Here is a 25,658-nt window from a genome sequence, read left to right on the forward strand (position 1 = left end):
TGAAAAAAAAACAACCTTACCTTTCCTTGCTAAAATAAATGATGAAATAGCTGTTTTAAAAATACACTACATAAACAGTTCTGTACTCTTTATGAACACTAAGAACTCTCGCATTGTCACAAGCATGTTTCTCATCCTGCCCTTCAGATTTAAAGAATATACTGGCACTGTACAACCAACTATGAAGACTTTGCTCTTCCCCCTGCTTACATGCAGTAATATTTTACACAACAGTTTCTTTGCGTTTTTAGGGAAATTTTGTTCCTTGCACCACATATACCAAACCAATAGATCCCTGAACTGACTTTGCTGGCAAGCCTGCTCAGCTGTTTCAGCAGGTTGGGAGGCCAAGAAATGCTACCAGGAAGGCATCATTGCCTTCACAGGAAAACAATCAACTTTCACAAAGACAGAGTGAAGAGGATTGAGAGGTTTCTTACCTCTTGTACGCACAATCCCAGACACACCTGATAAGATCTAAACTGTTTATTACTCAGAAATGCAAAGATCACAACAAATTAAACTACTACAGTTGAAGGCTCCTGTCTACAAATATATATAGCAAGACTGGTATTTCAAGTGCATTTGCACACCCATACTGCAGTGTCCACTAATCTCTTCTGCTGAAGTTTCTACTAAGTCATAAATAAGCAAATGCAAAAACTCATTGCTAATATAAAACTGAATTTTATTTTTTTTCAGTTCAGTTGAGTTGCAAACCACTTAATAGCAACTTTCTCTGAGATTCTTTCAGGAGACTCAAATAAGTAGCAAAACACTCTGTCTACCTTCATGCTGACAGTCTCCACAGATTTCTTTCCTGCCATTTAGACTAAAAAGAAGGAAGGAGACTACTCACCACTACAGTGAGCCATTATTATACATTGCTCCAAGTAGGAAAAACTAGACTGCAAAGCAGTAGTTCCTGTCTTCTAGACAGAGGTCTCATCTAAGTGAGGTGAACATGTATTTTTGTTAGGAAATAACAGGGAACATCACTAAAGAAGCTGGTTACAAGTTAGAAAACATAGGGAGAACACCCTTATCACATAAAGATAGGTACAAGATTTCATTATTATATTTTTTTCAGAAGTGGTATTTTGTTAGGTCCTACATTTCAAAGTGGGAACCAACTCAACTTCTATAAAATACATCATATTCCAACACTGAAAACCCAACCCAAATCTACTTGAGGATACACAGCATACACAAATAACCCTTTACTTTTCTAATGCAGGTTTCATAGAACAGCACTGAGGGCTGAATCCCATGCATCGTAACTATATAGAGGCATCTTAAATTTCCAAGGCAAGCTTTATACATAATCAGAGTACTGGTAGTGTATCGTGAATTCTGCTGATGAATTTCAATGTCACACTGTTGGCACAACTGCAGCTTGAGCTCTGCCCACACATTTGCCAGCAAATTAGTAAGTGATCAAAACACAATCAGCATGCGTGTGTTTACACTCTCTCATAAATCATCCTTTATGTTTCATTCTACTGTGCATTCCACTTGCACAGTTCAGAGCTTACACATATGTGAACATTATGGCACATATGTAATGTTTTAGAAACGAATAGATGAGCTTATGAGACCCTACAGGGAGCAGATAAACTTAACTGCACTTCCTTGTTGAATGTACAATGATTATTGTCAAAGACTATATCCAGTCCATCCTAAAACCCGTTAATTTTTTGGCCAGGAAAGAACCTGACAGAAAATGAGAAAAACAGAAGAGGAAAACTTATGAGAGAAAGACAGCTGCTGCATACTGGTGTCTGTTCAACACAGTGATAATAGTGAAAAACTCCATAAGATAAACTGCTTGATGGCACTCATTAAGATCTTCCCTTAAACACAACCGAGCCTCCTCTCTACCAGCTCCTAAACTTTCCTGCCATAACTATGTCTGCCAATTCTCACACCTTTGCAGCACATTCTTCCTTTTACAAGCTGAAAAGGGAGGTAAAGAAAAGAAATAACTGGAAGAAATAGTGAAGAATAATCGGATCATGAATTTCATCCCACATGAAGCATCTGGTATGCTAAGAATAACTGGAGGACAGAGGATATCAGAAAGGGAGGTAAAGGCATCTTAATTTGGATGTTTCAATGCAAGAGTACAGCAGATTGCTCAGGACTTTATCCAGTTGTATCTTGACAATCTCTTACTAAGCTTGTCTATTTCTATGTCGAAAACATTTTCCCTCATATCCAACCTCTCATTTCAGTTTACACCCATTCTTTCTCATCCTCCTGCTCAACAGCTCAGCCAAGGGGCAGTATCCATATTATTTATAAGCTCCTTCAGTCCCAGCTCTCCCACAGGACAAGTGTTCCAGCCACTGACAGCAACGTTCTGCTAAATCAGCCTCAGTTCGTAAGCATGTTCCTTGCTCCTTGTGGGGAAGTGTCCAAAACTGGACACAGTACGTCGCCTAGAGGCAGCCTTAATGAGTGTCAAATAAGGGAGGCCAATCACTTTCTTTTAATTACTGGCAATACTCTTGTCAATACAGTCTGATAGGCTGTTTTCCTTCTCTATGGCTATGGCATATTGTTGGTTCATGATCAGCTCATGATCATGTTGATGGTTCATGATCATGACCCATCAACACTGCCCAAGGCTTTTTCAACAGAGCTGCTACCCAGACAAGCAGTCTCCATCCTGCATGTGTGCAAGGATTGCCACCTTCACAGAGGCAGGGTATTTGTCCCCACTGAATTTCAAAAGGCTCCTGCTGGCCTGTTATTCCAGCCTGTCCAGGTCCCTCCAAACAGCAGCCCAACCCTCATGAACATCTACTGCACTTTCAATATGATATAATCTGCAACTTGATAAAAGCCCTCCTCCTCAACTCCTCTGCATCACAGATAAAAATGCTAAACCACAACACAGCCCAGGACAGAAATCTGTGGTGTTCTTCTTGTTAGTCCAGGTAAACTGTGACCTACTAACTACTACCCTCTCAGTGCAGCCATGTAACCAGTATTTTTACCTGTCTAGACATCCTTCAATATAGGCTGCAAAAATATTGTAGGGGCCAGCATCAAACTTCCTTCCTGAAAACACGCAGCATGACATCCACTGCTTTTCCTTCATCCACAAATCCAATCATTTTATCACAGAAGGTAATACGTTTGGTGGAGTATGATTTACTTGTTAAGTCCATGCTGACTGTTCACAACAAATTTCCTCTTCTCCATGTGTCCAGAAACATGTTTCAAGAGGATTCACTCTTCCAGGGGTTGAGGTGATGCTGCCCACCCACCCTGTTCTTTCCTGGATTGTCCCTCTGGTCTTTTAGAAGATGGGTGCAACCTTTGCCTTTCTCCAATGCTGGAGAACTCCTCTGATCTCCATGACTTTTCAAAGATGACTAAGAGCAGCCTCATTACACCATCAGCCAGCTCTCCCAGCACCCTTAGATGCAGACCATCTAGTCTCAGAAACTCAAGCAATCCCTGTCTTGATCTTCATCCACTGTTAGTGGTCCTCTGCCTTCTTGAATCTTGACTCCGAACTCAGATGTCTGGGAGAACATGTTAATGAAGACTGAGACAAAGGAAGGATTAAGTGCCTCTGCCCTTCCCAGGTCTGCTGCTACTAAGCCACATACTCCAGTGCACCTACCTCTTTTATATGTCTGAAGTGAGATAAGGTAAATCACAACACAAACAATATTGGTCTAGGTCTAGATCTCCACCAATTATAATGGCACTTCTTGGTAACAACACATGCAGACACCTGCAAGGCAGATTCCTCTGTTTATCCAGCTGAATCTTAACTAACCTACCTAAAAAGATCAGCCATCCAAAGCTCAGATTGTGAGCTGGTCTTTCCCATTTTCCACTGCTTCTCACACAAAGTATCTCTCTGATTTAATGCAGTTCTATTCTTTTTTGGCAATCTCTTTTCTAACAAGATTTATCTCCTGGAACTTAGCTTAGCCTATTAAATGGTCTTTAATAATTCCAAATATTAGTTAATCTGCAAGAAAGCAGGAGTTAAAGCAGTAAAACAACCCATTCTGACTTTGCAGTTTGTATATCATTTAGCAGTCTTTACTCTTGAAACAACATAACTTCACTCTTTCCTAAAAAAAAAAAAAAAAAAAAAAAAAAAAAAAGCCTCCCAACATAAAGGTTACAATCATTGTCCCTCCTCTGAAAATGCTCTATTACCACTGCATTTTTTATTAAGGTATCCCACTGTGCACAAAAAGCTATTTTCACTGGTTGTATAAATATTTGATGTAGCTCTGTTGACAAAAAGCTATTTTGATGTTCTTGCTTCTGATTTACAAGAAGTATATGGGAAAAGATTTCTTTCCTTACCATGACAGCTCTTCTAGTGCGCAACAACTTTCACTGTGTTGTCTTTGAACTACAAATTCCCCTCATCTAGAAAACTAACCTTTATGCTGCTGTTGCTCTCAAAAAGAAAACAAGATATCTGAGGCTATATGTGTCACGTGATCTGAATGCTGGCCTTTGCTTCACATTTATATTCCTCTCTCCCTCTGAACCTTTTCACCTTCAGTACACACAGAGAAAATAATTCCATATGGATGATAAAAATATCAGCCATCTCTGTGGATAAGGTGAATAAAATTGGCCAAAATGCATCACTGGTTCATTTCTGTCAGCAGCAGTGCAAACATAACAGAGATAATCCATTTGGCCCTTCAAAAACCCAACTAATTTCCTCTTACAAGCAACTCATCTTTTGTTTCATTAGCTTGTTTTGTCTTAAAGTCTTGTCAATGTTTTATGGATGGTTAGCTGGCTTTATCTAAGTTTGAAAGCCCAGAAATTCAGTCAGTAGAAAAACAAATACCAAATGTTTAAAGAACTGTAGTTCAAAATGACTGAAGATGATCAAACTTATAAGTACTCTGTTAATGCATGGAAGTACAACCTTAATTTTAGTCTTTCTCCCTTCCCATCTGCACCTACTCTCACATTGCTGACTGAAGACTTGCTGTTGTAAGAAAGAAGCTGATCCCATCTGCTAGATCTTCTCCATTTTCAGTGTTATCTTGTACCTCGCTCTACTTCTCACTGGAAGTGGGGATGGGTGAAATCCTATGACCACTTCAAATCATTAGACAGTATCAGTTACACATGGGATTACAAGGAGTATTAGTAATGACAAGATACATGGCGTATCTCTGCATAGTTTACGAAGTGTAATTTGCAATTTTATTATATTTCTGCTTGTTATTTTCTGGTATGATGAGCAAAAAGCAACAGTTGCTATCAGTGAATTTTAAAATTCTTTTACATACAAATTATTAAACTGTTGGCAGAAGAAAGAAACAAATTCATATCTGCTGACAATCTGGAAATCTTTACTTGATTGGGCATTCCAAGGACAAGGGGGAGAAGAAGAAGATAATAACCTTGCTTTTAAGTCCAATAAGCAAAGCAATGAATTCATACTTTAAGGCAAAGAGAAAAATCAGTTCCCAGAACAAAGAAATGTAATATAACCAATTAGAGAAAATATGCTAATAATACCTTGATTTGGAAAAGGATTAATCAGTGAATACAGAGATCAGCTGTAAAGAGCTGAACAGGCTGCCTTGAAAGACTGTAAAATGAAAAGAAACAAGAAGCCCTCAGCCTCTTCTTTCTTCCCACCTAGCTGTTTCATACGTGCTGGTACAAGACTGAAAAATATCTACTGCTTTGCAGCACAGGAAAATTTTAGGATTTAAATCATAAATATTTAATTAAAACTGGGATCAACTTACGGATGTTCTTATCAAATATTTTTCTAATTGCGTGGTCTCAGTCACGACGTTTTACATTAACTGTACTGATAGCCTTTTAAAAGCTTTAACTTTGAGCTTTTCTGACAACTAAAATTTCCTATAACAGCAAGATGATAATAAAAATGTTTATCAACTGCTCACCTTCAAGCTCTAATCTAACTTAATCCTGAATCTGTACAGTTTTATATAACACGCTGTCCTGTTTGTGTAGAAACTTTATTGCCATCCTCCAAGTGAATTTTATCTGTGTCTGTAGGCAGCTATCTGGTACTCCTCATTATGGTATCCAAGTACATGAACTTCCCTCAGTCCTCTGTTATATAAATGAACTTTAGAAGTTTAAATAACAGAAAAATGCTGTGTTTAAAACATTTTAGAGTACACCGATAAGCAGTTCTTATTAAAGAAAACACTGAGCCTTATATAGCCAATTAGATTTGGCTCTATGAGTTGCAATTTATACAGATAAAGTAATTGACCATGTTTTTAAGTAAGTTAACTAGCAATTACAAGGCTTTCCAGGAAGCTGTATTATGAAAGCATTCCATCAACTGAACTTTAGGCCTTCAATTTTTGCTACTTGCTGCAAAATGAAAAATTAGAATTGTTATCCCAATTGACTTTTACCAGAACCAACTGCGTTTCATCACAGGCCACGGAATTCTGATTGACAGCAAAACGGGAAGAAGATGCTCTGGAAGCAGTTTTATAGTTCTGTGGCACAAACTCATGAAATTTAGTAGCAGTGCCCAATCTATGGATTACCACATCCTTTTTGGAGGATGCAAAACAGACCAAAATTAGGTGAAGGATTCATAGCACTCACAGGATTTGGGAATAAGAATTTTAACTATGATGTATACTAGTGTAACACTGTAATGCAATCGAAAGCACAGCAATGACAGCAGAGTAGCAAAGCCCTATGCGGCAGCAAGTAAGGATATGCTCAAATGCAGCAGCCATGGACACAGAAACACAGGAAAGAATCTGCGTACCCTTGAAGTCCTCAGGCACACATGATCTCCAGTGAGATACCCTCACCTCTGCTGCCAACCCTTAAATGAGGTCTGTGAAGGGATGGATCCTGACTCCACCCCATCTGGTCATCCAGGTGCACTGCTTACACCTGAGCTCCTCTGGGTTGGCCCTGCCTTCCCACGAAGTGCTCACTCACTCTTTCAAGCTGTGAAACAGCTACAACTAGTCACCTAATTTTCCAATAAAGTTAATATGGCTATAACTTCAATATTTTTATGTTCAAGTGTTTCGCTTGGTTTGCTCTCATGGTCCCTTGGTTATGTCTCTGAAATCCCTATTATGCACCATAATTCTTTTTGTGCAAAAAGCTTCACTTCAGAGTCACCATGGGGGCAAGCAGTGTAATACAGACTGGCTACAGTATTAAGTTGAATTCAGTGCTATTCATAACATGCAAAGATCTGTTTCTTAATCTTAATACCAATGTTGATCCATCACAGATTTGAAACTCATATCAACAGGATGAAACAAGAAGGCAATTTAGTAAAAATACTGTGCCATCAAGATGGAAATGTCCTCTGTAAGAACTTGAGCTAGGTACTAGCCAGATAAAACTAGAGCATCCTCATGCTTTTAATTTAAGTAATCTGCTTTACTATCTTAGTAATTCAATTCAGTTCACTCGGTACTGTTTATTAAGTCTGTGTATTTCTGCAGTTACAGAAATGTCTCTATTATGTTTACAAAATACAACACACGATCTCAGTTTGCCTTATTCAAATGCCAAAATATTTTCCGTACTTTCATTCCACTTCACTGAAAAAGGCTGATCTAAAACAAATATTCCCCAAGACCATATTAAAGCACCTCCCAAATGTCTTCTCTTGAAAGATAATGACCTCTATTAGCGGAGAAAGGAACATAATCACAACATAATGCTCTCTGTAATTTCCATACCATTTACCATTCCAAGGCTGAAGATGGCGTTCACCAATGAGCCTCCTTTCCTGAAGTGATCTGTCATATGCTCCAGCCAATTTGCTTCTAAGCTGTTGACAGTCTGCCCATTCCTGGAGATCCTCATAGGGATAGTCACTGTATAATACTGGCTGCATCTTTGTGGGGTTTTGGGCTTGTTGAAGAGAGTGAAGATCTCGGTCTCTACCAAAAAGTAAAAATTGGAGTAATGCAACAACCGTATTACGGTACTTCAGCTAAAACAATAATTTTGCCAACAGCCTTTCACACTACACAAATGCAATTACTTGGGACATGTTTTTCTTCCTATGACATTTCTGCACTGCACATCAGAGTAGGGTCCCAAAATCCACCACAGTATTTTGATTGTTGTTACAGTATTTGTTACTAATAATGGATTCACTGTTGATAATAAAAAAATTACAGATATTAATACTTGAGAACTAACGGACAACCCTTCTACTGGAATGAGCAGTACAAACCAAGATACGAAAGCAATTAAACTCCACAAACTGCATTAAGTACTGCAGAAGTCACTAACAATTAACGCACAGAATGCTTTTATTTTTTCTACTGAATGCATATTAAAAGAGGCGTGACTGAGGACACTTCAAACGTTATTGCAAACTTAGGAGAAACAGCATTCAATAGATCAAGACCATTAAACTAAAGTATTAAATAACTTCATTTGATAATGCAGTGGCATGGAACCAGCAAGCAGCAGACGCATCTAAAGAATGCAATGAATCATAAATACAGAGACATTGCTAGCTGGTTAGTTGATTTACTCTGGGTCTGAGCCAAGGTGAGACACTGACACAAGAGCAAAAGAATTATGAAAGCAGCACTGTGCATGGTCTCTAAAATGAGACTAGAATCTGTTCCGTATCTCCTCTTATCATTACAAAAAGTCACTGCTGACAGCAAAGCTGGGGTTTCACAGCTCTGAAGCTGGAAGTAAATTTAAGTGCAGATTGACTATTGATTTCCAAGAGCCAAAAAAATCTCTTCAAATAAATATAAAAGGAAAAAACCTTCAATGAAATCCATTCACTCAACAAGCTCCTCTTGTTTCCAAGTTCTTATATTGTAATCTCAAGTATTAAAGAAATTGATGTCACGAGAAATGTTAAGATTGCTCTCTAACAGAAATGTCCCTGAGCACAAAGTGTGTAAAATGAAAAAGATGTTAGAAAGCAGAAGACCAGGAACAGGCTGACAGCACCTGAAGAAGAGACCAGGAAGGTCACTATATAACCAAACGTTAGAAAGAGACCTAATGATCTCAGACCTGAACAATGGTTAAAACAGACCAAAAGGGAGTGATTACCACAAACCTTCTGGCAGTTTACCACTTATCTAGAAAAAACAAAATGATGATTATCCTAACTCAAAAGAGTATACACAGAAAAACTCTGCATCCATTTTGATCCTGACTCCCAAAACAGACTCATGTTGGAAATGGAGATCTTTCTGGTGTGTATGAAGACATTACACTAACAACAGCACACCATGGAACTGGAAATCCAGAGGGGGATGATAATTTGGATTTGACATTGGGCTGTTAAAAATGTTCATTTAAATATGTATGGAAATCTTTCAGTGTTTGACTTGGTTTTGCAATCATCATTACATTGATCCTAACCACTGTTCCAGTTATTACAGCCAACAGTTTGCACCAGGCAGTTTGTCTGCTCAAGCTTGGACAAAGACACCTTAAGTTTACTTCTAAGTAATAGAGCACTTCTGGACACAGCATTGCAATATGTGTGCCTTGTTTACAGGCAAAGCATTTTTAACAGTGTTTTGAGAGCCCTTTAATAAAGGACAAAGTAGATGAGCATTGACAAAATAACAACAAAAAACTGAAGCATCATAAAAATAACGCTTGAATAGCGCTAAACCTAAATTGAACATAATTAAGATTCCACGAATAGAAAGAAACATTATGGTTTTCTTCCAAAGTTTAATGCAGGGAAGGAGGAGTTCAAGAGAGATCACTTCCTATGGAACAAGTAGGGTAACAGGAAAAAAAAAACCAAGAACACCTGGTACTTTCTACCTTCATGCTCTCAAGGAAGGATGGAGAACTGGTGCCAAAGACTAAAATACATTTTCCATGAGAGGAAAAGGGAGTGCTCTAATAACAATAAGCCATACAAGAGTATGGAGAAATCAGCAATGCTGTACCGGCAATAGGTATGGGAAATCCTACTGTAAGTGAGCTATTTCGTTTTCTATCACAAAAAAACTGCCTTCTCAGAAAGCATCTGCATAACTCACCAAAAAAAAAAAAAAAGCATCATAAATAAATAAAGCCAAAAAACACTCAGAGAAAAAAAAATTAAATATGGAAACTAAACACACTTTTTAAAATAGAACTCCTTATCTGGTAAGACAACAGCTGTAATAAAATCCTGGGGTGTGTTAGGTAAATACTAAGGAAGATTTCAGGTGATTAGCCTCATATTATGCAGAAATACTAAGAACAGAGCTACTTGCAACAAAAGATTTCTACCATCAAAAAGGTAATAGCTAGGTTAACTCTCTCAAGGACAGTTTACACGAAGAGAAAGAGAAAGTATTGGTCTGATTTGAGACAGAGATACGTAATTTAGAACTACAGAACTCAGAGGGCTGCTGTAATGTGTAAGATTCTAGAATAGAATATTCTGGAAGATTCTAGAATAAAATGGAAGAAGTTATTCAGCTAGTAGAAATGCTTTGACCTAATCCAGCTGCCCCCTTGCCCAACAGAACCTGAAGAAGCATAATGAAAAGTTACTTGAGAACGATACAAATCTGATGACAAAAACCTAATTACACAAAAATGCAATGGAAACCAAGACAATAGTCACAAGTCCAAATAGTCCAAGAATGCAAAGTCATTCCCAGTCTTACATTACAAAATCCCCAAAGGGCCAGGACTGTGTGACTGAATCTACATAAAATATGAAGAACAGCGATGAATTAAAGTCAAGGACGGCACAAACTGAAAGGAATGCAGATGGAATTTCCTTACATAGATTTATAACTTGTAAGGAAAGTAAGCAAGGCAGTGAGAGAAATAAGTGTACACAATATCTTCTAGGGTGTAGGCAAGTAGAGGAAATAAAGGTATATGGAGGTTTAAAACTGAAAATGGGGCAAGAATCTTTTTTCTGATGACTTCTTATTTTCTAAACTATTCTGGCCTGCATCCTATTTTAAACAACAATTTCTGGATATACTTGATATAAATATCAAGTATCACAACAAATACAGAAATGAAGGAGTTCAGCAGAACAGCAGGGAAAATAAGTCTTTACACTCAGGCAGAGGAACAGGCCATAACACAGCTGTACCTAGTTATATGAGCTCTTCAGCTGCCACCTGACTTACACTCAGTCATTGTAAACTGTGTAACCATGCTGAAATTGGGTTATGAGGTGCATCTGCTGCATCCATTCTTTGCTATCACAGAGGTAAGTTCCTCTCCTTGCCTGTACCCCTGAAAGAGCAGGGAATATAATTGGCTTTTATGTATTAGAGGTCACAGCAATACTTACTGTCAGTAAGTGGTTTTGAGCATCGTGCTGGCGTTTCATTCTCTGCAACTCCATTCTGTGTGTCTGGCGCTTCTCTCCCACCTGGGTGCTCATGCTGTTCTTTGCTGCCCTTCGCAGACTTGCAGTCAGGCTCCTCAGCAGCCTGTCCTTCACCTTTTCTGCCTTCCCTGGATGTGGCACATTGGTCAGCATTCTCCTCACCTGGTGCTGGAGTACTGCATCCATTAATGCCATCTATTTTCTCGCCATCCAGCGATGCGTGATCCTCAGGGCAATTTGAAACATTTTTATTATCTCTGGATTGCACAGAGTTGTTACTGGCAGGTGTCAGAGAGGAGCTGACAAGGCAGTTCTTTTGGGAATGGTACTGAGGTATAATTCCAACAAATTTCAAGCCTTGACTTGCTGCATCTTGAATCTACAAGTCAAAGAAGATTACATTTTAACCTTCAAGCTGTCTTAGCTAAATAGAAATACAGCAAATAACACCCTTCAAGGGAACTATAATATGTCATTTTGCTACATTTGTCCACTACCAGAGGAAACTGCCATGTTACATTTACATAAAAAGTTAAATTCTAGTGAAGCAGGATAAGAAGTCCCTTAAATTGTCTGCAGTAATGTGAAATTGCATGCACATGTGCACACACAGACACACAAAGGAAAGAAAATGCCCACGTATTTCTTCATAAAGCATCGAGTCTTTGTCTGAAATGTTTATTCTAAATTACCAGAGGTGGCATTACTCACATGGAAGTTTTAGTTTCAATCTTATGCAGTCACTCAATATTACACCTTCTGCTGTATTAGGCACGTGATTATGACATTTATGCAAGGAAAAGGTTATTAATTCTCTCTGTAATATGCACCATCATAACAACAGTTGTTGTTTTTCCTATTTTGGATTCAGACACAAATGGCAAGCTTTCACATAATGAGTACATAAAAGCAGTTATTTTAATACATTGCACTTGGGAAGACACAGAACTCCAAAGAACAGTTGTGAGATGAGCAAAGAAGAATGAAAACAAAGGGGCTGCATTATTAATCCTTTGTGTTTTAGGTAGAGGAAGAACATGAAGGAATCAGATCACAAAAGATTCAGAGAAAAAAACATAGGGTGAGCCGTAGAGATAAACAGACAAAGCAGGAATTAACTAAGGAAAGCTCGAGAGGAAGCAGAAAGAGAAATCTGCAAAAACTCAGCACCACGGAGCCCCATCCAAGAGATTTTAGTATCACACTCCTGGAACAGAGCGAGCCACATCTGTGTGAAAATGTGTGAGGATTCATTTATCAAAATCACCACCAGAAAAGGAAAGGTTTCCATGTACTGCGTACACTTTGTGTAATATAAAGTCTAAACATGCATAAATATTTCAAAAATAAATGGCTTAAGAATGAAGAAATAATTTCAATTCCTGTGCATATTGTGTCATTCTGGGGAGTTAAGTTGTCTTAAGTGTTCTCTGAGGTTCAATTTATATGAACTTCCACATGAAACTGTTCAGTAGCGAGTGAAATACTGCATGTTACATGCATCTCTGGTTTGAAAGCACAAGAGATGGAACAGAATAAACAAGAATTTTTCTAAGAGGTAGTTTGTTTCAGCATCTTCCCTACCCAGAATTACTTTTTTTTTTTTAAATGAATCATCTACTTCCTGCTAACGTGGTACCGTTCTAAGCACACAAATGTGCAGATGATACCTGATCAACAAGAACTTCCTCTTTCAAACCAGTTATACTTTCCACATCGAATTAACCCTTAATTTTGTGACGGCAGGAACTTAACAGAGCTGTTCAGGAAGCAAAGGCAACGGCCTTCACAGGTGCTGGGCCTGACGAACGTGAACTGCTGCCTTAACAAAAGCTCATAGCTAAAACCAGAACAATAACCTCCATGTAAGACTACTGCCAGCAGTGTCCTGAGCACATGGATGTGTGGCTACAAAGAAAGCTGGAATGTAGTGGCCATGCTCAGAAAGGTTTCTGTGAATGTCAGCAAAAGATGCATTCATAATATGCTTAAAGTTCCCGAATCCCTGTTGCAACTTCACAAATATCTTTCATACAGCCATTGAAAGTATTACAGATTCAGTTCATCTGTTACCACTAATCTAAACACGCATCACTACATTTGTTTGGTAGGTTGCAGGGCAGCTAATTATAGAAATTTATCTTACACGCAACTCTTAAGTGTGTGAGGATAGTACATATGTAGTAACGTTACTGGTCCTGGAAGACTGCTTGTCAGCCACACAGCAGGTTCTCCCACGCAGTGATTTGGATGAGAACAGCTTTCACAGCTATTGGAGCAACATTATACAGTCTTGGCACATGCAAAGAAAACGTGTGTGTTCTAAGGAGTACCTGAACCTGAGGTTTTCCTTTGGAGACTCTTGTTCCCCAAGGAGAGAGGATGAGAACTGAATCAGGGCCCAGAGGAGGGCCACAAAGATGATCAGAGGGCTGGAGCACCTCCCCTACGAAGACAGGCTGAGGGAGCTGGGCTTGTTCAGACTGGAGAAGAGAAGGCTGTTGGGTGACCTCATTGCAGCCTTTCAGTACCTAAAGGGAGCCTACAAACAGGAGGGGAACCAACTCTTTACATGGGTAGACAATAGCAGGACAAGGGGAAATGGTTTTAAGTTGAGGAAGGGAAGATTTAGGTTGGATATCAGGGAGAAGCGAAGAGTGTGGTGAGGTGCTGGAACAGGCTGCCCAGAGAGGTTGTAGATGGCCCAGCCCTGGAGGTGTTCAAGGCCAGGTTGGATGGGGCCCTGGGCAGCCTGGTCTTGTATTAAATGTGGAGGTTGGTGGCCCTGCCTGAGGCAGGGGGGCTGGAGCTTGATGATCCTTGAGGTCCCTTCCAACCCAAGCCTTTCTCTGATTCTATGATATTCTAAGATGTGTTAGCCTAATAGTTCAGCAGAAAGATTACAAAAAGAGAATGTGTTTACACTTTATAGAATACACCACTGTACTTAAACCTATGTTTCAGATTCTCCTCATTACATAAGGGAGAACCAACCACTGTTTTCCATAAAGCCAATTTAACAGGAAATGTTACATCAACAGTGCAATGTGAGCTGCAGAACAGCAAAGTGATGCATCAGCAGATGCAAAGTCTTTCCTACCAACTTCCCACAAAACCATGAAAAAGCAAGCTCTCATCATAAAGTATGAAGCCCTAACATTTTCGAACTGCAAACAAAAGTAATTTCATTTTCAGCATCCTACTTGTTTCATTAGCAGAGAATTTCAGTTGTCTTCAAATCCAGAATGATTTATGCCACTCACTGTATATGCCTGTTACCTGTATTTGAAATATTCTAACTAGAAAAACCAAAGCCCCAGATGCAGAGAAGCCCAGACCTCCGTACCCTGACCAGCTGTGCCCAAGAGTGATGAGTACTGCTGCAGCGGGGCTGTTTCCATCAGCCACCTGCAAAGCTCTTTGCAGCTCTGCAAGCTTTCAGCCTTACCAAGTATCCCATGCTGGTACAGACAGACAACAATGTCTGTTCGTGCACGCCAGCCATGTGGGGAAAATACCTAGCAAAGGCTGCGTTGGCAACCAGTAAGAGAGCAAAGTGCAGGAGAAAGCAGGAGTAAAACTGAAGTGGATGGAAAAAACACGACGCTGCTCTGACAGGCTCACCCAGAACATCATCTAGACTGGACAAATACTACAATAAGTTGTTGTTATGTGCCAGCTCGGAGAACAAATGGGGAAAAGTGCTCACCATTCTGCAGTATATTACTAAATGAGATGAAAAAGCAGAAGAAATGCATCTCCACCATGTGCCACATAAAAAAAGAAAAAGATAAAAATGTCCTTATCCTAAGTGATCCATACTAATTTCAATTATTTTACTGACAGGTTTTTTTTTTTCCTATATTTGCTGGATGCTACGTACTTGTTCTTTACATTTAGGGAAATTCCTAACAGGGAAACTCCAACAACAACAACAAAAAGTTAAAAAAAAATTCTTTTGTTCTTTCCCCAGATAGGAACAGAAACATTTTTAGCGTCTGATAATGTATGGCTTGGATGGTATTAACCACAAAAACAAAAACAGGTCTCCAACACAGATGACATTGTTTAACCACAGAAGCAGAACCTCACTCATTTATTTTAATTTGGGCAAAACCCTGAGAGGGTACATCTAAATCAGCCTGTAACTGGCTTCTATCAATCTGCACTTATGCCAGTTTAAAAATAGAACCTGTTTAAAGAAGAGGTGAAATTTCATGTGTACTGAAGGCCAATGCAGCTAAAGAATTTAATATCAACCCTATAATTTGCTTGATTAGAAACCTGGCATTTTCCTTAATGGGAAAAAAAAGGCAGATTTATCCTTTGCTACCTGTGAAATAAATATCAAATCTCCCACTAACTCCTGCAAGGATAAAAACAAGCAGCGTCAAATCCTGATGGCACTACCTTAATTGAATTTTTGCTGGGGCACTCGTGTTAATGTTTCTTAAAGTTCGCAAAGCATTACTGCTTATTTTATAACTGCCTGACCACTGATTTCATCCCGCACTCGGAGAAAAGGAACCATCAGTAGCATGAAGTAGTGTCACTGAAAGTTCTGTTGAAGCAGTAGATTTATGTCCCATTTTTTGAAATATTACTGGTTCTTCTGAAGGCTTCCTACCTACTCAGAAAACAGGTGATGGTCTAATGCAGAGGTCTGTAACACATTTCAGATGTTGTCAGTATTACTTGTAGCATTATGAGCTCCAAAATAATCTATTCACAGAGAGGCAGATGATATTACTTATAAATACAGAAGCTCAAGGATGCAGATAGCAGGCTGATGAGAACCATACACATTTGTCAGCTTCTGTAATTGCACACAGTGAGATTCTGTACATTTGTCCCATGGGATGGCACACAGCAAATCAGATGCTTCCAGAAAGCTCAGGATAGTATTCCATCTACAGTAATAAACATAGGAAGTAATGCTACATCATTTAACAATGAGAATCTCTCTCTTGGATAAGGATTTTCAAACCATTGATTTAATAAGACAAATGCCAGGAATTTCCCTAAACTCTTGTATGCCAGGAGCTGGAAGTTGTCAGCATGCATTCAGAGTAAAAGCAGTTTTAGTAATGTCATCAGGACAATTCAGTTGGTAACAGTCCTAAATGGTCCCAAGACTTATACCTCCTGACGATCTGGATGAAAGCTATCTTTAGAACCCCGTCATCTGAAGAAAACCTTTCACTAATAGGTTTGCTATACATTTCATGATTAGCAAGGTACTGAAAAAAAAAAATTACAGCTATAAGAGGACTGCTGCTGATATGAAAAGAAGAGAAATAAACCCCATTTGGAGAAAGGACAACATTCAGCAGTGGCAATGAACTGATTTTGTGATGGCCAGATGCATGTAGCTAGTTCTGCAGTGAGCTAAGAGAAAGATCGCTAATTAGTCCCACTGATGGGAAAACATATGGCCTTTGAAACAATAGTTCTGAAACAATTCAGCTCAGGGCCATCTAAAACTTTTTCAAACCAAACATTAGCCATCGTAGCTAATAAAATAAATGTTTGCCTGCCCGTTTGCTTGTTTCTAAAAGAATAATGTTAGAGGCATTAGATTCTGTAATGCACACCAGAAACAAGATCACTGTATTCTTCTACCTTCTTTTTAGGATTCAAGCAAACCCCTTTGACAACAGACACCACACCAGGGATCTTCAAGCAAAAATTATTTTGTTGTTTGAGAAGAGTACCATGTACTGTATGACAGGAGCTGGAACTGGAAAAGGATGTTGGAGAATACAGTTCTCCAACGGTGTCCGCCTTCATTACTATTTAGTAGTACGTTTCATTACAAATACTGGTTTGTTCATTTATGAAAACAGATGTTTAAAATTAAGACAGGCTTTTAGCTTGCCTCTGACATTTACTGTGGATCTCACAAGCTCCTTCCTGAGAAGGCAGCAACACCCATCAAGTGTTCACTGCTTATCTTAAAATCAACTGGGCTTAACTAATGTTCTGAAGGAGGGTTTTATTTATTACTGATCAAGTCAAAACGTCTATGACTTTTTGGAGATGCGCTTTGCATCTCTGGCAGTTACAAAGAAAGGATAACTCTGCTAATCAAATAGCAATGCAGCAACCACTAATCATTTCCCCATCCTTTTGCTCTGAAATTCTGCTTCAGTATTTGTAGATTTCTAAACCACGTAACCTTTTTGACTGGGATACTCTGTCACTTACACCTGTACTTCCTATACGTTTTTATCCTTTCCCAATTAACAGTCACCTGTTCAATTCTGAATTTGATAAAGATAGTTCCTGCTCATGTAAGTGTAAGTAAATATAAATGTAGCTTACAGAAAGAAACTATATCTGTATATCTGTATTCAGGCTTTCAAATTACCAATTATTTTCGCCATCAATTACACCAAAATAGGTCACTGAGGACAAGATACTGGGGGGATGCTTTGAAAAGAGTAACCATAATCCCACATCACTGGGTCTTGCTTTGAACAGTGTTGTGGACTGTTATTATTTGTATTAATTGTTTGTATTAATTATTTGTATTAATAATTCCAATGAAAACCTTGGCAAGAATTCTACCACTTCGGAACTTTAGTTAAGACTACTAGAAAGAATTTGGTAGATCCAAGAGAAAATTAAGAGTTCAAGAACAAAACCCAAAGACAAAAACTGTTTTTGCAGTGAAGAGTCCCTTCAAACAGAACCACTGATTTGACGCTGAGCTCTCGCTGCGTTTGTGGTAGAGCGGAACAAGGCACTGAACAGGGAAAAGAAAGCAAGCTTTGCAGTTTTACAACATGCTCATTGGGAGTAGACTCTGCAAATGAGAACTGAAAGCTACAAACAGAACAGTGGAAAATGTAATTAAGCAAGAATCTACTGCAACCTACTGTTACATTGAATAAAACAGAATATACTCTCTTAAGACAGCACTGCCAAGAGAGATTAAGTTACAGCAAGCTGTATGTCTCCTGCTACCAGAGCCAAGAGACTAGAGGAACCAGTTACAATTCCTCTTCAGCTTCTGTCAGTTACATGTTCCTTTCTGAGAACAACACAACTGTACTAAAGGTACAGCGTAGGGAAGTACAAGCACTCTTGTTCCTTTCAGTGTGCATACCACCTCAGGAGATGACAACTCCTGAAACCATATTGTATCGGCTTCTGTGGCCTTGCGGGCAGTGATTCTTCTCAAATTATTATCTTATTTTAACATCTGCTCCTACACTGAGCTGGCAAAGGAAGAACATCGGTGGACACAGTTCAGTGACTACCTAAAAGCCACTGTAACATACTGTCCCATTTTTGCCCTAGAACTTTGAAAGGAAATCATGAATTTATTCACACCATTAAAAATGTGGGAACATAAGGAATGGTGGGATCCCTAAAAAACTGTGAGATAAGAACTGCGGTACCCCAAAAACCTGGGATGGGCTGCTACAGAACAGCCATCTAAGTTCATTCAACCCAAATGCTCGATATACACTACCAAAAAAAGCATCTGTAAAAAACTCAAAAACTAGTGGTTGAACTTAAGGAAGGGAAAAAATAAAGATCTTCAGAGATGGATGGCTGGACTTCATAACTGTCAATCATTTTAGCTGGATGAACGTTTGTAGAACACCAGAAGATATTCCTTCCACTTAACTGCAACCAATTTGCAGCAATGCAGGTTTAGTGTATCTCTTCCCTAAGCAATAAGAAATAAAAAAGTTCAGGACTTGAAACATTCAGGTTTTAAATATGAAGAATTCAGTCTGAAACTTATGGACTTCACAATTAATGTGCAGGGAGCACTTTCTTTTATCTTCATATAAACCGAAGAGTGTTTCTTTTAAACCACATAGCTTCATGAAACCATCTGTTACTTGTAGCCAAAATTACAATTTGAACAATTTGCCCATATTTTATTTTAGCACGGTATAAAATATTACCATGTTTATTGTTCTAAGGTTATTTTCCCACCAGACAGAAGTGGGATCATTAAAAACATTAACTACATACATACTTTACAACATCTATTTTTGTCTTGGTCAAGGGGACAGCTCTAGAAGCTGCTGGGGGCAAGGGATTATAAAAGCACAACCAGGCTCCTGGGAGAGTCCTGAAAATAGTTTTGCAGTGTTCATGGAAGATACATATCAACAACACTCTTACATGGCTTCGTCAAAAGAACAGAAGTTGAAAGAAGCTTAACCAGGAACAGATGTTTCCCTTCACACCAGGCTGTTTAAAATACAGAACGTGCTATTTTTTACCATTTCTTTTTATATATACACTTACAAAACGTTAACAAAATGCACTTTAATAAATATTATCACAGCAGATCACAAATAACTGAACCACCAATGTTAGCTGCTTCATGGCTGTATCTAAGATCCAAATACTTAAAAATTAAATAGGGGCTCTGTTTGTACTGAAAAAAAAAAAAAATGCAGAAAAAGTGCTCCAAGATGGTTTTCATTACAAAGTGCCAAAGAGATAACTGCTGTATTGTTCTCTTGCAAACACTCTGGAGAATGAAGGTTTGGGGTGGGATTTTTTGGTTTGTTTTAAGGACGGAACAGATTTTAAAAGTGGCTGAGATCACATCTAGATAAATAATCCTAGGTAATAGACAGCACTCCAGAGGAGTTATTTTCTAGCCAAAGAAGTATATTTGAACTGCTTGTTCATCTGAAGAACTATCCTATGAGCAATATTAAAGATTGGATATTTTCCCCTTTCTGTCTTCTACTGCTACCTGTTCTGACTGCATCTCCTGCAGGAAATTTCTGAACAGGTCAGTTAATATATATTTACAGTAATGAGTAATGCTCAGGAATATAATAACCATCTAACAAACCCTGGACTTAACAAAGCAATTGGAAACTTCAGAGAAAAGATCCTTGTAAGACTGCAGCAACACAGACAAGAAGTCCACAAACAGCCTAGTGCTCTTCAGAACACACGAGCTTTGTTCCTTCTCAGAATGCAGAGATTAAGAGATGAAGAATCAGAAATAAAAAGAGTCAAAAATGTGAGAAATACTGGAACCAGTGTTCTTCTTCATGATCACAAACAAAAGTCCAACAAATTCTAAGATTTGTAATTTTCACATACAGACTTTCACAAGAAATTGTATGCTTTTGTTTTGCTTGCCATGCTGTTACAAGCACACAAATACTCGTAAATATATGACTGTAATATTCTGGACAAATTCATTCTATGACACTTCTCATTTTCAATACCTCAGTCTAGTTAGATGCTCAAGATGGTTTTAAAACTCTGAAGTTAAGAGTTCAGAATCATTGACCATCACTTGCACACACTGGATGTGTGCCTTGTTTTGACTACATATGACAAATCTTCATTGTGATGTGAGTAAACACAGGAAATAAGTGGACAGTCAAATCTGGGCTCAATCACTCCTCTGACTGGGAACATCCACTGCAAAGATCTTAAAAGCTCTTGAGAATTCACAGGCATCTTGGTATTGTATTATGGCAGAAACAGCTGTATTTTAAATAACCCAACACTGTTTCTATCCAGCAACTTAAAAGATGCTGGAGAACAAACCTCTCTTTGACCAGTGATACAAATATATATACACAGTTATTTGTGTGTTTATAACAGCATAGTAAGAAAAATGAGAGTACAAAAGTCTGCTACTTCCTATGAAAATTTGTATTGGAAAGATCCTTTCAATGCAGTCCAGTCTTCTACTCACCATTAATTAGAGGCAACCTGCTTCTATACAAGAAAGACTGGTGATGACTGTTACAGATGTCAAATTGCAGGAAAACTAAATGGGTGGCAGTTTCTTTGCAACGCATTTTGTTGGCATATTCCTTCCTAGAGTCCTACTTAACAACTGAAGTACCATCAGACTCCTTGGCCCAGCTACTACTGTAAAATAAATGTCTCTAGAAAATACATGTCAACAAACTTACTGGAAAAGCCACTACAGCTGCGGGGTTCCCAATAATTTCCAGGGTACTTTTTGGAGTACAGAAGATGCTCAGAGGACCACTTTGGAAAGTGGTGTTAGTGGCAGCTCTGTGCTACAAAATGAGACTGAATGCAGGGAACAGCAGTGATCAGATCTGACAAATACAGTCTCATACAATACACTCAGACAGAAGATTACCATTACGTGGGAGTTTCAGTGACCCAAAGCTAAACTGTTCTACTTCTACGTAGACACACAAAACCAATTACTCATCTGTGCAGCCTTAGGTTTACTGGAAGAAATAGGCCCTGTTTCTAAGTTGTGTCAGGTAAGGACAGATCAGCACAGAAAGCTCATTCTCTAGTCAAAAACACAAAGGGAAGATGCCTGCATTTGGATTTCAATTGAGATACAGCATTCTTAAACCATGCTTTTCCATGCTCATCATACGTCCCTAAGAAAGAATACTGAGTCCACAGGGACAAGAAATATGAACTGTCCAATGAGATCAAACTGAAATAGTTTAACAAACAACATTTCCTTTTCACAGAACATTATTAACCAGGCAGCCAAGGATACAAAGATGTGCTTCCTAAAATTTCAGAAGTCAAAACTAAGAAGAAACGGTAGAGAAGCTCTTCCATTTCCTAACCTTTCATCAACACTGCGAAGATGTGACAGAATGAGCAAAAGTCCTCTGCATGTCACAGTTCTTCTAACTCAAGATTGATGTGAAAACCAAAGGTCATGAGAAACGTATTTGGCATTCATATGTGTGACCACGTACCCAAAATAACTCTTTCCTTGGGATGTCAACCCAGCTTCTTTCTCCTTTACTTGTCTCAGCAGATGCAGGAGAAACACCACCAGATGTTTAAAAAATGGTAACAGAACACACAGAAATAAAGAGCAACTAAGGAGGTAATCAAAGGCTACTTCTATTTTATATGAGACACCAGTCAAAGTATTACAAAATATGATATGTTAGTACCATTTCTGACTTGCAACAACTGCTGAATGATCTGAAGTTCAGAAGTTTAGCTTTGCCCATTGAAAAGCAGATGAGCAAATCTTTAATCTCTCATTTTCCTGAAAGCAAAAGACAAGAGAGCTGCTATCAATGCAGCGGTAATATAGAGCAGTTCAGTTGTTTCTTCCATTGCCCAGAATTACATGACAAACACACCATGGGACTGTTTGAGCTCTTTAGGATACGGTGAGCTGCATGTCACTTCCTAACCTAGATCCACATTGATAAGAAGGAATAAATAGGACGTGGTTTTGGAAACGTATTTTTAAGACACAGGAAGAGTGTATCCCATGCTACTTTACGCCCTCACTACTTAACTGTGTTCACTCTTTCGTGGCTCTTAGCAGAGTCAGAAGCCATAGAGCTGGCAAAAATTTGTAGAAAGGAGTAGAGAATTTGGAGACAAAGTGCAGAAAGTTCTCAGCAGCAGCGCACAGATTTGACTGGAGAGTCTTCTTGGGCATTTCTGAAATGTTTTATAATCAGCGTAGTACCAAGGCACATGGTTTCAATGAGCTAGAAGCATTCTCCAGGTTAAATAACTTCATTGTTTCTACTTCATTATTCTTCTACATTTGTAAGAGTTACAGAAGAAAAAAAAGTTATTACCTATGCTGTATTCCACTGCAAAATTGTTTTGTGTTTGCTAGGAACAAGCAGGTACTATTCAGTACAGCATTTTCAATGCAACAAAAGATGAGTTGAGAAAAGAAGTTATTAAAATTGTATCCTTATTCAAATTCCATGTAAATGATACATGCTCAGTAGTGCATAAAAAAATTATTTTTCTCAAAGTGATTTTTTCCAGTAAATTCATAGTTGGAGAAAATTGTGAAGATATGGGTATCATACTTGGCATCTTTTTAAAAATATACTGATTTGCAGTGCTGTACACGATTGCAAACCTGTGCTAAAAGCCCTTCTTACAAAAAGCTCTGTGATCAACGTTTGACTACTCAATTATAACACAATATTAACTTCAACGATATTCCATAGTTTGAGAAGAATTATGGAGTCGTTCTTTTTTGAAAGCAAGCAACTGCTCTCTCTAATAGCTTTTTGTTCCTACTTTCTTTGAAGAACTTCCTTTATTTTTCACTTATTTTGTTTGTAAACATCTGTTTTATTTGCCCTTAAGAGCAAGGGATGTTTTTGTTGCTCAGACAAATTAGTTAATATGACAATTAATTCCTACTCCCAAACAAGTCCTGTTTCCTGAGTTATATTTACAAAAAAGTGTTGAGACTTTCATAATGTGTTTAATCAGATATAGACACGGACACAGCACACATCTGACAGCAACAACTTCAAAGAACTTCAAATTCCTCTACATCAAATAACATCTGAGGATGAGCGACATACTCAGCCAACAGAGAAACAGTAAGTATACATTTCAGCTATTAAAATTTAAATGATTATATCTCAAAAAGGCATCTTTATAACCCCATCATCAAATGGCTTCTACCAACAGAAACATTTCCACGTCTAGAAAAGCATTTTAAAGTCTCGGAACTGAATATTTATGGAAATAAGCTGACTCCTGGGTTGTCATCTTGTTTTGACGTTAGCCAAGCTCCTTTCGAAGACTCAAATGCAAAGCTTTTTCAGTTGGAACAACATACACAAAATTTTGCTACCAGCTGCAACAGATACTTCTACTCTGACTTAAAGAACTGAAGAGCAAAATCAAACACACTGAAACCAATACATAAGAATTATACCAGTTTTACCTAAGTGTAGACGCAATAATGTAATAAACTCTGAAAATAAGATATGGAATCAAACTTCTGAAAAGCAGAAAGTGTTCGGGAAACTTCAGTTTGCTCTGATATCAAAATCTATTTATCTGTAAGCATGATGATGATCAGACAGTCACATACGCATTATTTTTAAACCAGTTTTTACTATTCATAGTAAAAAGGAGAGACCGAACATGACTGTAGTCTGTCAAGCTGAGTCTCTTTCTGAACTCACACAGCCTGTGCTGAAGTCTATTTTACAAAATCTTCACTATTATCACTGCAAAATGGATTAAAGCTAAGAGGGAGTACGCCTACTCACTCTATTCTTATACCAGGTGGCTATGTCAACATAGTATTTACTGCTAGTTTTTATAACGTGTAATAGGACACAACAGATGCTGCAAAATCTGAACCACACACAGCAAATCTGTCTTCATGAAAATGGACACAGCCTGCTAAGTTCCAGTCTAGTAGAATATTTAATCATCAAAAGTAATTTTAAAAGGAGGAAACAAATAAGGAACTTAAGGGTTATTTTCTATTTCCCAGTATATGGAAGTTTATTGAAGGCAATACAATTGCGAGTGACAAAGGGCTTTAGTTTACAAGTACCATCTCTAGCTGCAAACATTATGATACTAAAAAAACCTTAAGTAATCGGGGGGATTCTAGGAGTTAATAGGACTTCTAGCTATAGTACTACCAGTAGTATATTTTGACACTAAAATGAAAATGATGATATTGTTTCAATTTAAAATGTTTATGCCATTACAGGACTGTTTTCTACACTGTAACTTAGTTGGTATCATCCGTGACAGGTCACGTTCCTGTGATACTACAAATAATTTTTTTTCAGAAGAGTGTGATCAATAATATATTTCTTAAGTACAACTGCCCTTCAGGTACTTAAGATTACAAAACACCACCAAATTCTGTTGAAGTGCTTCAACTGCACAAAATGTAAGTGCACTCCCACTGCCAGACTGCCACAATGAGTAGTACCAACTATAGTGCAAGGCATACTGTTTTGGTTTTAAAGTTGTTTTTTTTTTACTCACTTTCTTAATAAAATCAGGTATCTCCTTCTTGTCTGAAAGTTGGTTTACAGAGGAGCAGCACTCTACCTCCAAGATATATCCTTCACTATGGATGCCACCTTTTGGAGACCTGAGGAGACAAGCAGAAAAACAGAATTAATTTCTCTTGTTAACTCTAGATACTCAGATACCTTCTTTATAAATATCTCTCCCAAGGAGCTAACACTCAAACAAAAAATCAGTCTCAGCACATTCACTCCACAGCGTTCAGCACAATGCTGACACCTTGCAGCTACAGCATCTTGCTGCTTCCTAGGGAAGAAAATCACACCAGTGACTGAGGACTGTGGAATGCCTCGTGGACTTCCAAATTTCTTAACGTACCCAGGAAACACTTTGTCACTTAGGCATTTAAAGCCAACAGCAAGGGGATGTATAGGCAGTGCAGCTCTCAGAAATTCAGAAAGCAGGTTCCAGTACTAGGGACTGACTGACTCTCTGGAACCATAAGGGCACCCTGAAAGATTAATGTCATCTGTATGGAAAGTGAGCTGTTTATTCCATTTTAAGTAAGAAAGGCAAAGAAATCTAACAGGTGTAG

At 38.3% G+C, this 25,658-nt stretch overlaps 1 protein-coding gene across 1 annotated transcript in view; it reads right to left on the minus strand.

Moving 5' to 3' along the window:
* RFTN1 (raftlin, lipid raft linker 1) overlaps positions 1–25,658 on the minus strand; it is a 93,803-nt gene that overhangs the window by 18,527 nt on the left and 49,618 nt on the right. Inside the window, exons 4-6 of the mRNA NM_204458.2 lie at positions 25,079–25,187; positions 11,288–11,705; positions 7,719–7,922 (exon numbers count right to left, since the gene is read on the minus strand). Of these exons, the coding sequence (NP_989789.1) occupies positions 7,719–7,922; positions 11,288–11,705; positions 25,079–25,187 (731 nt within the window). The remainder of the gene's footprint in view (positions 1–7,718; positions 7,923–11,287; positions 11,706–25,078; positions 25,188–25,658) is intronic.

The sequence above is a fragment of the Gallus gallus genome, chromosome 2, assembly GCF_016699485.2.
Source record: "Gallus gallus isolate bGalGal1 chromosome 2, bGalGal1.mat.broiler.GRCg7b, whole genome shotgun sequence".
NCBI lineage: Eukaryota > Metazoa > Chordata > Aves > Galliformes > Phasianidae > Gallus > Gallus gallus.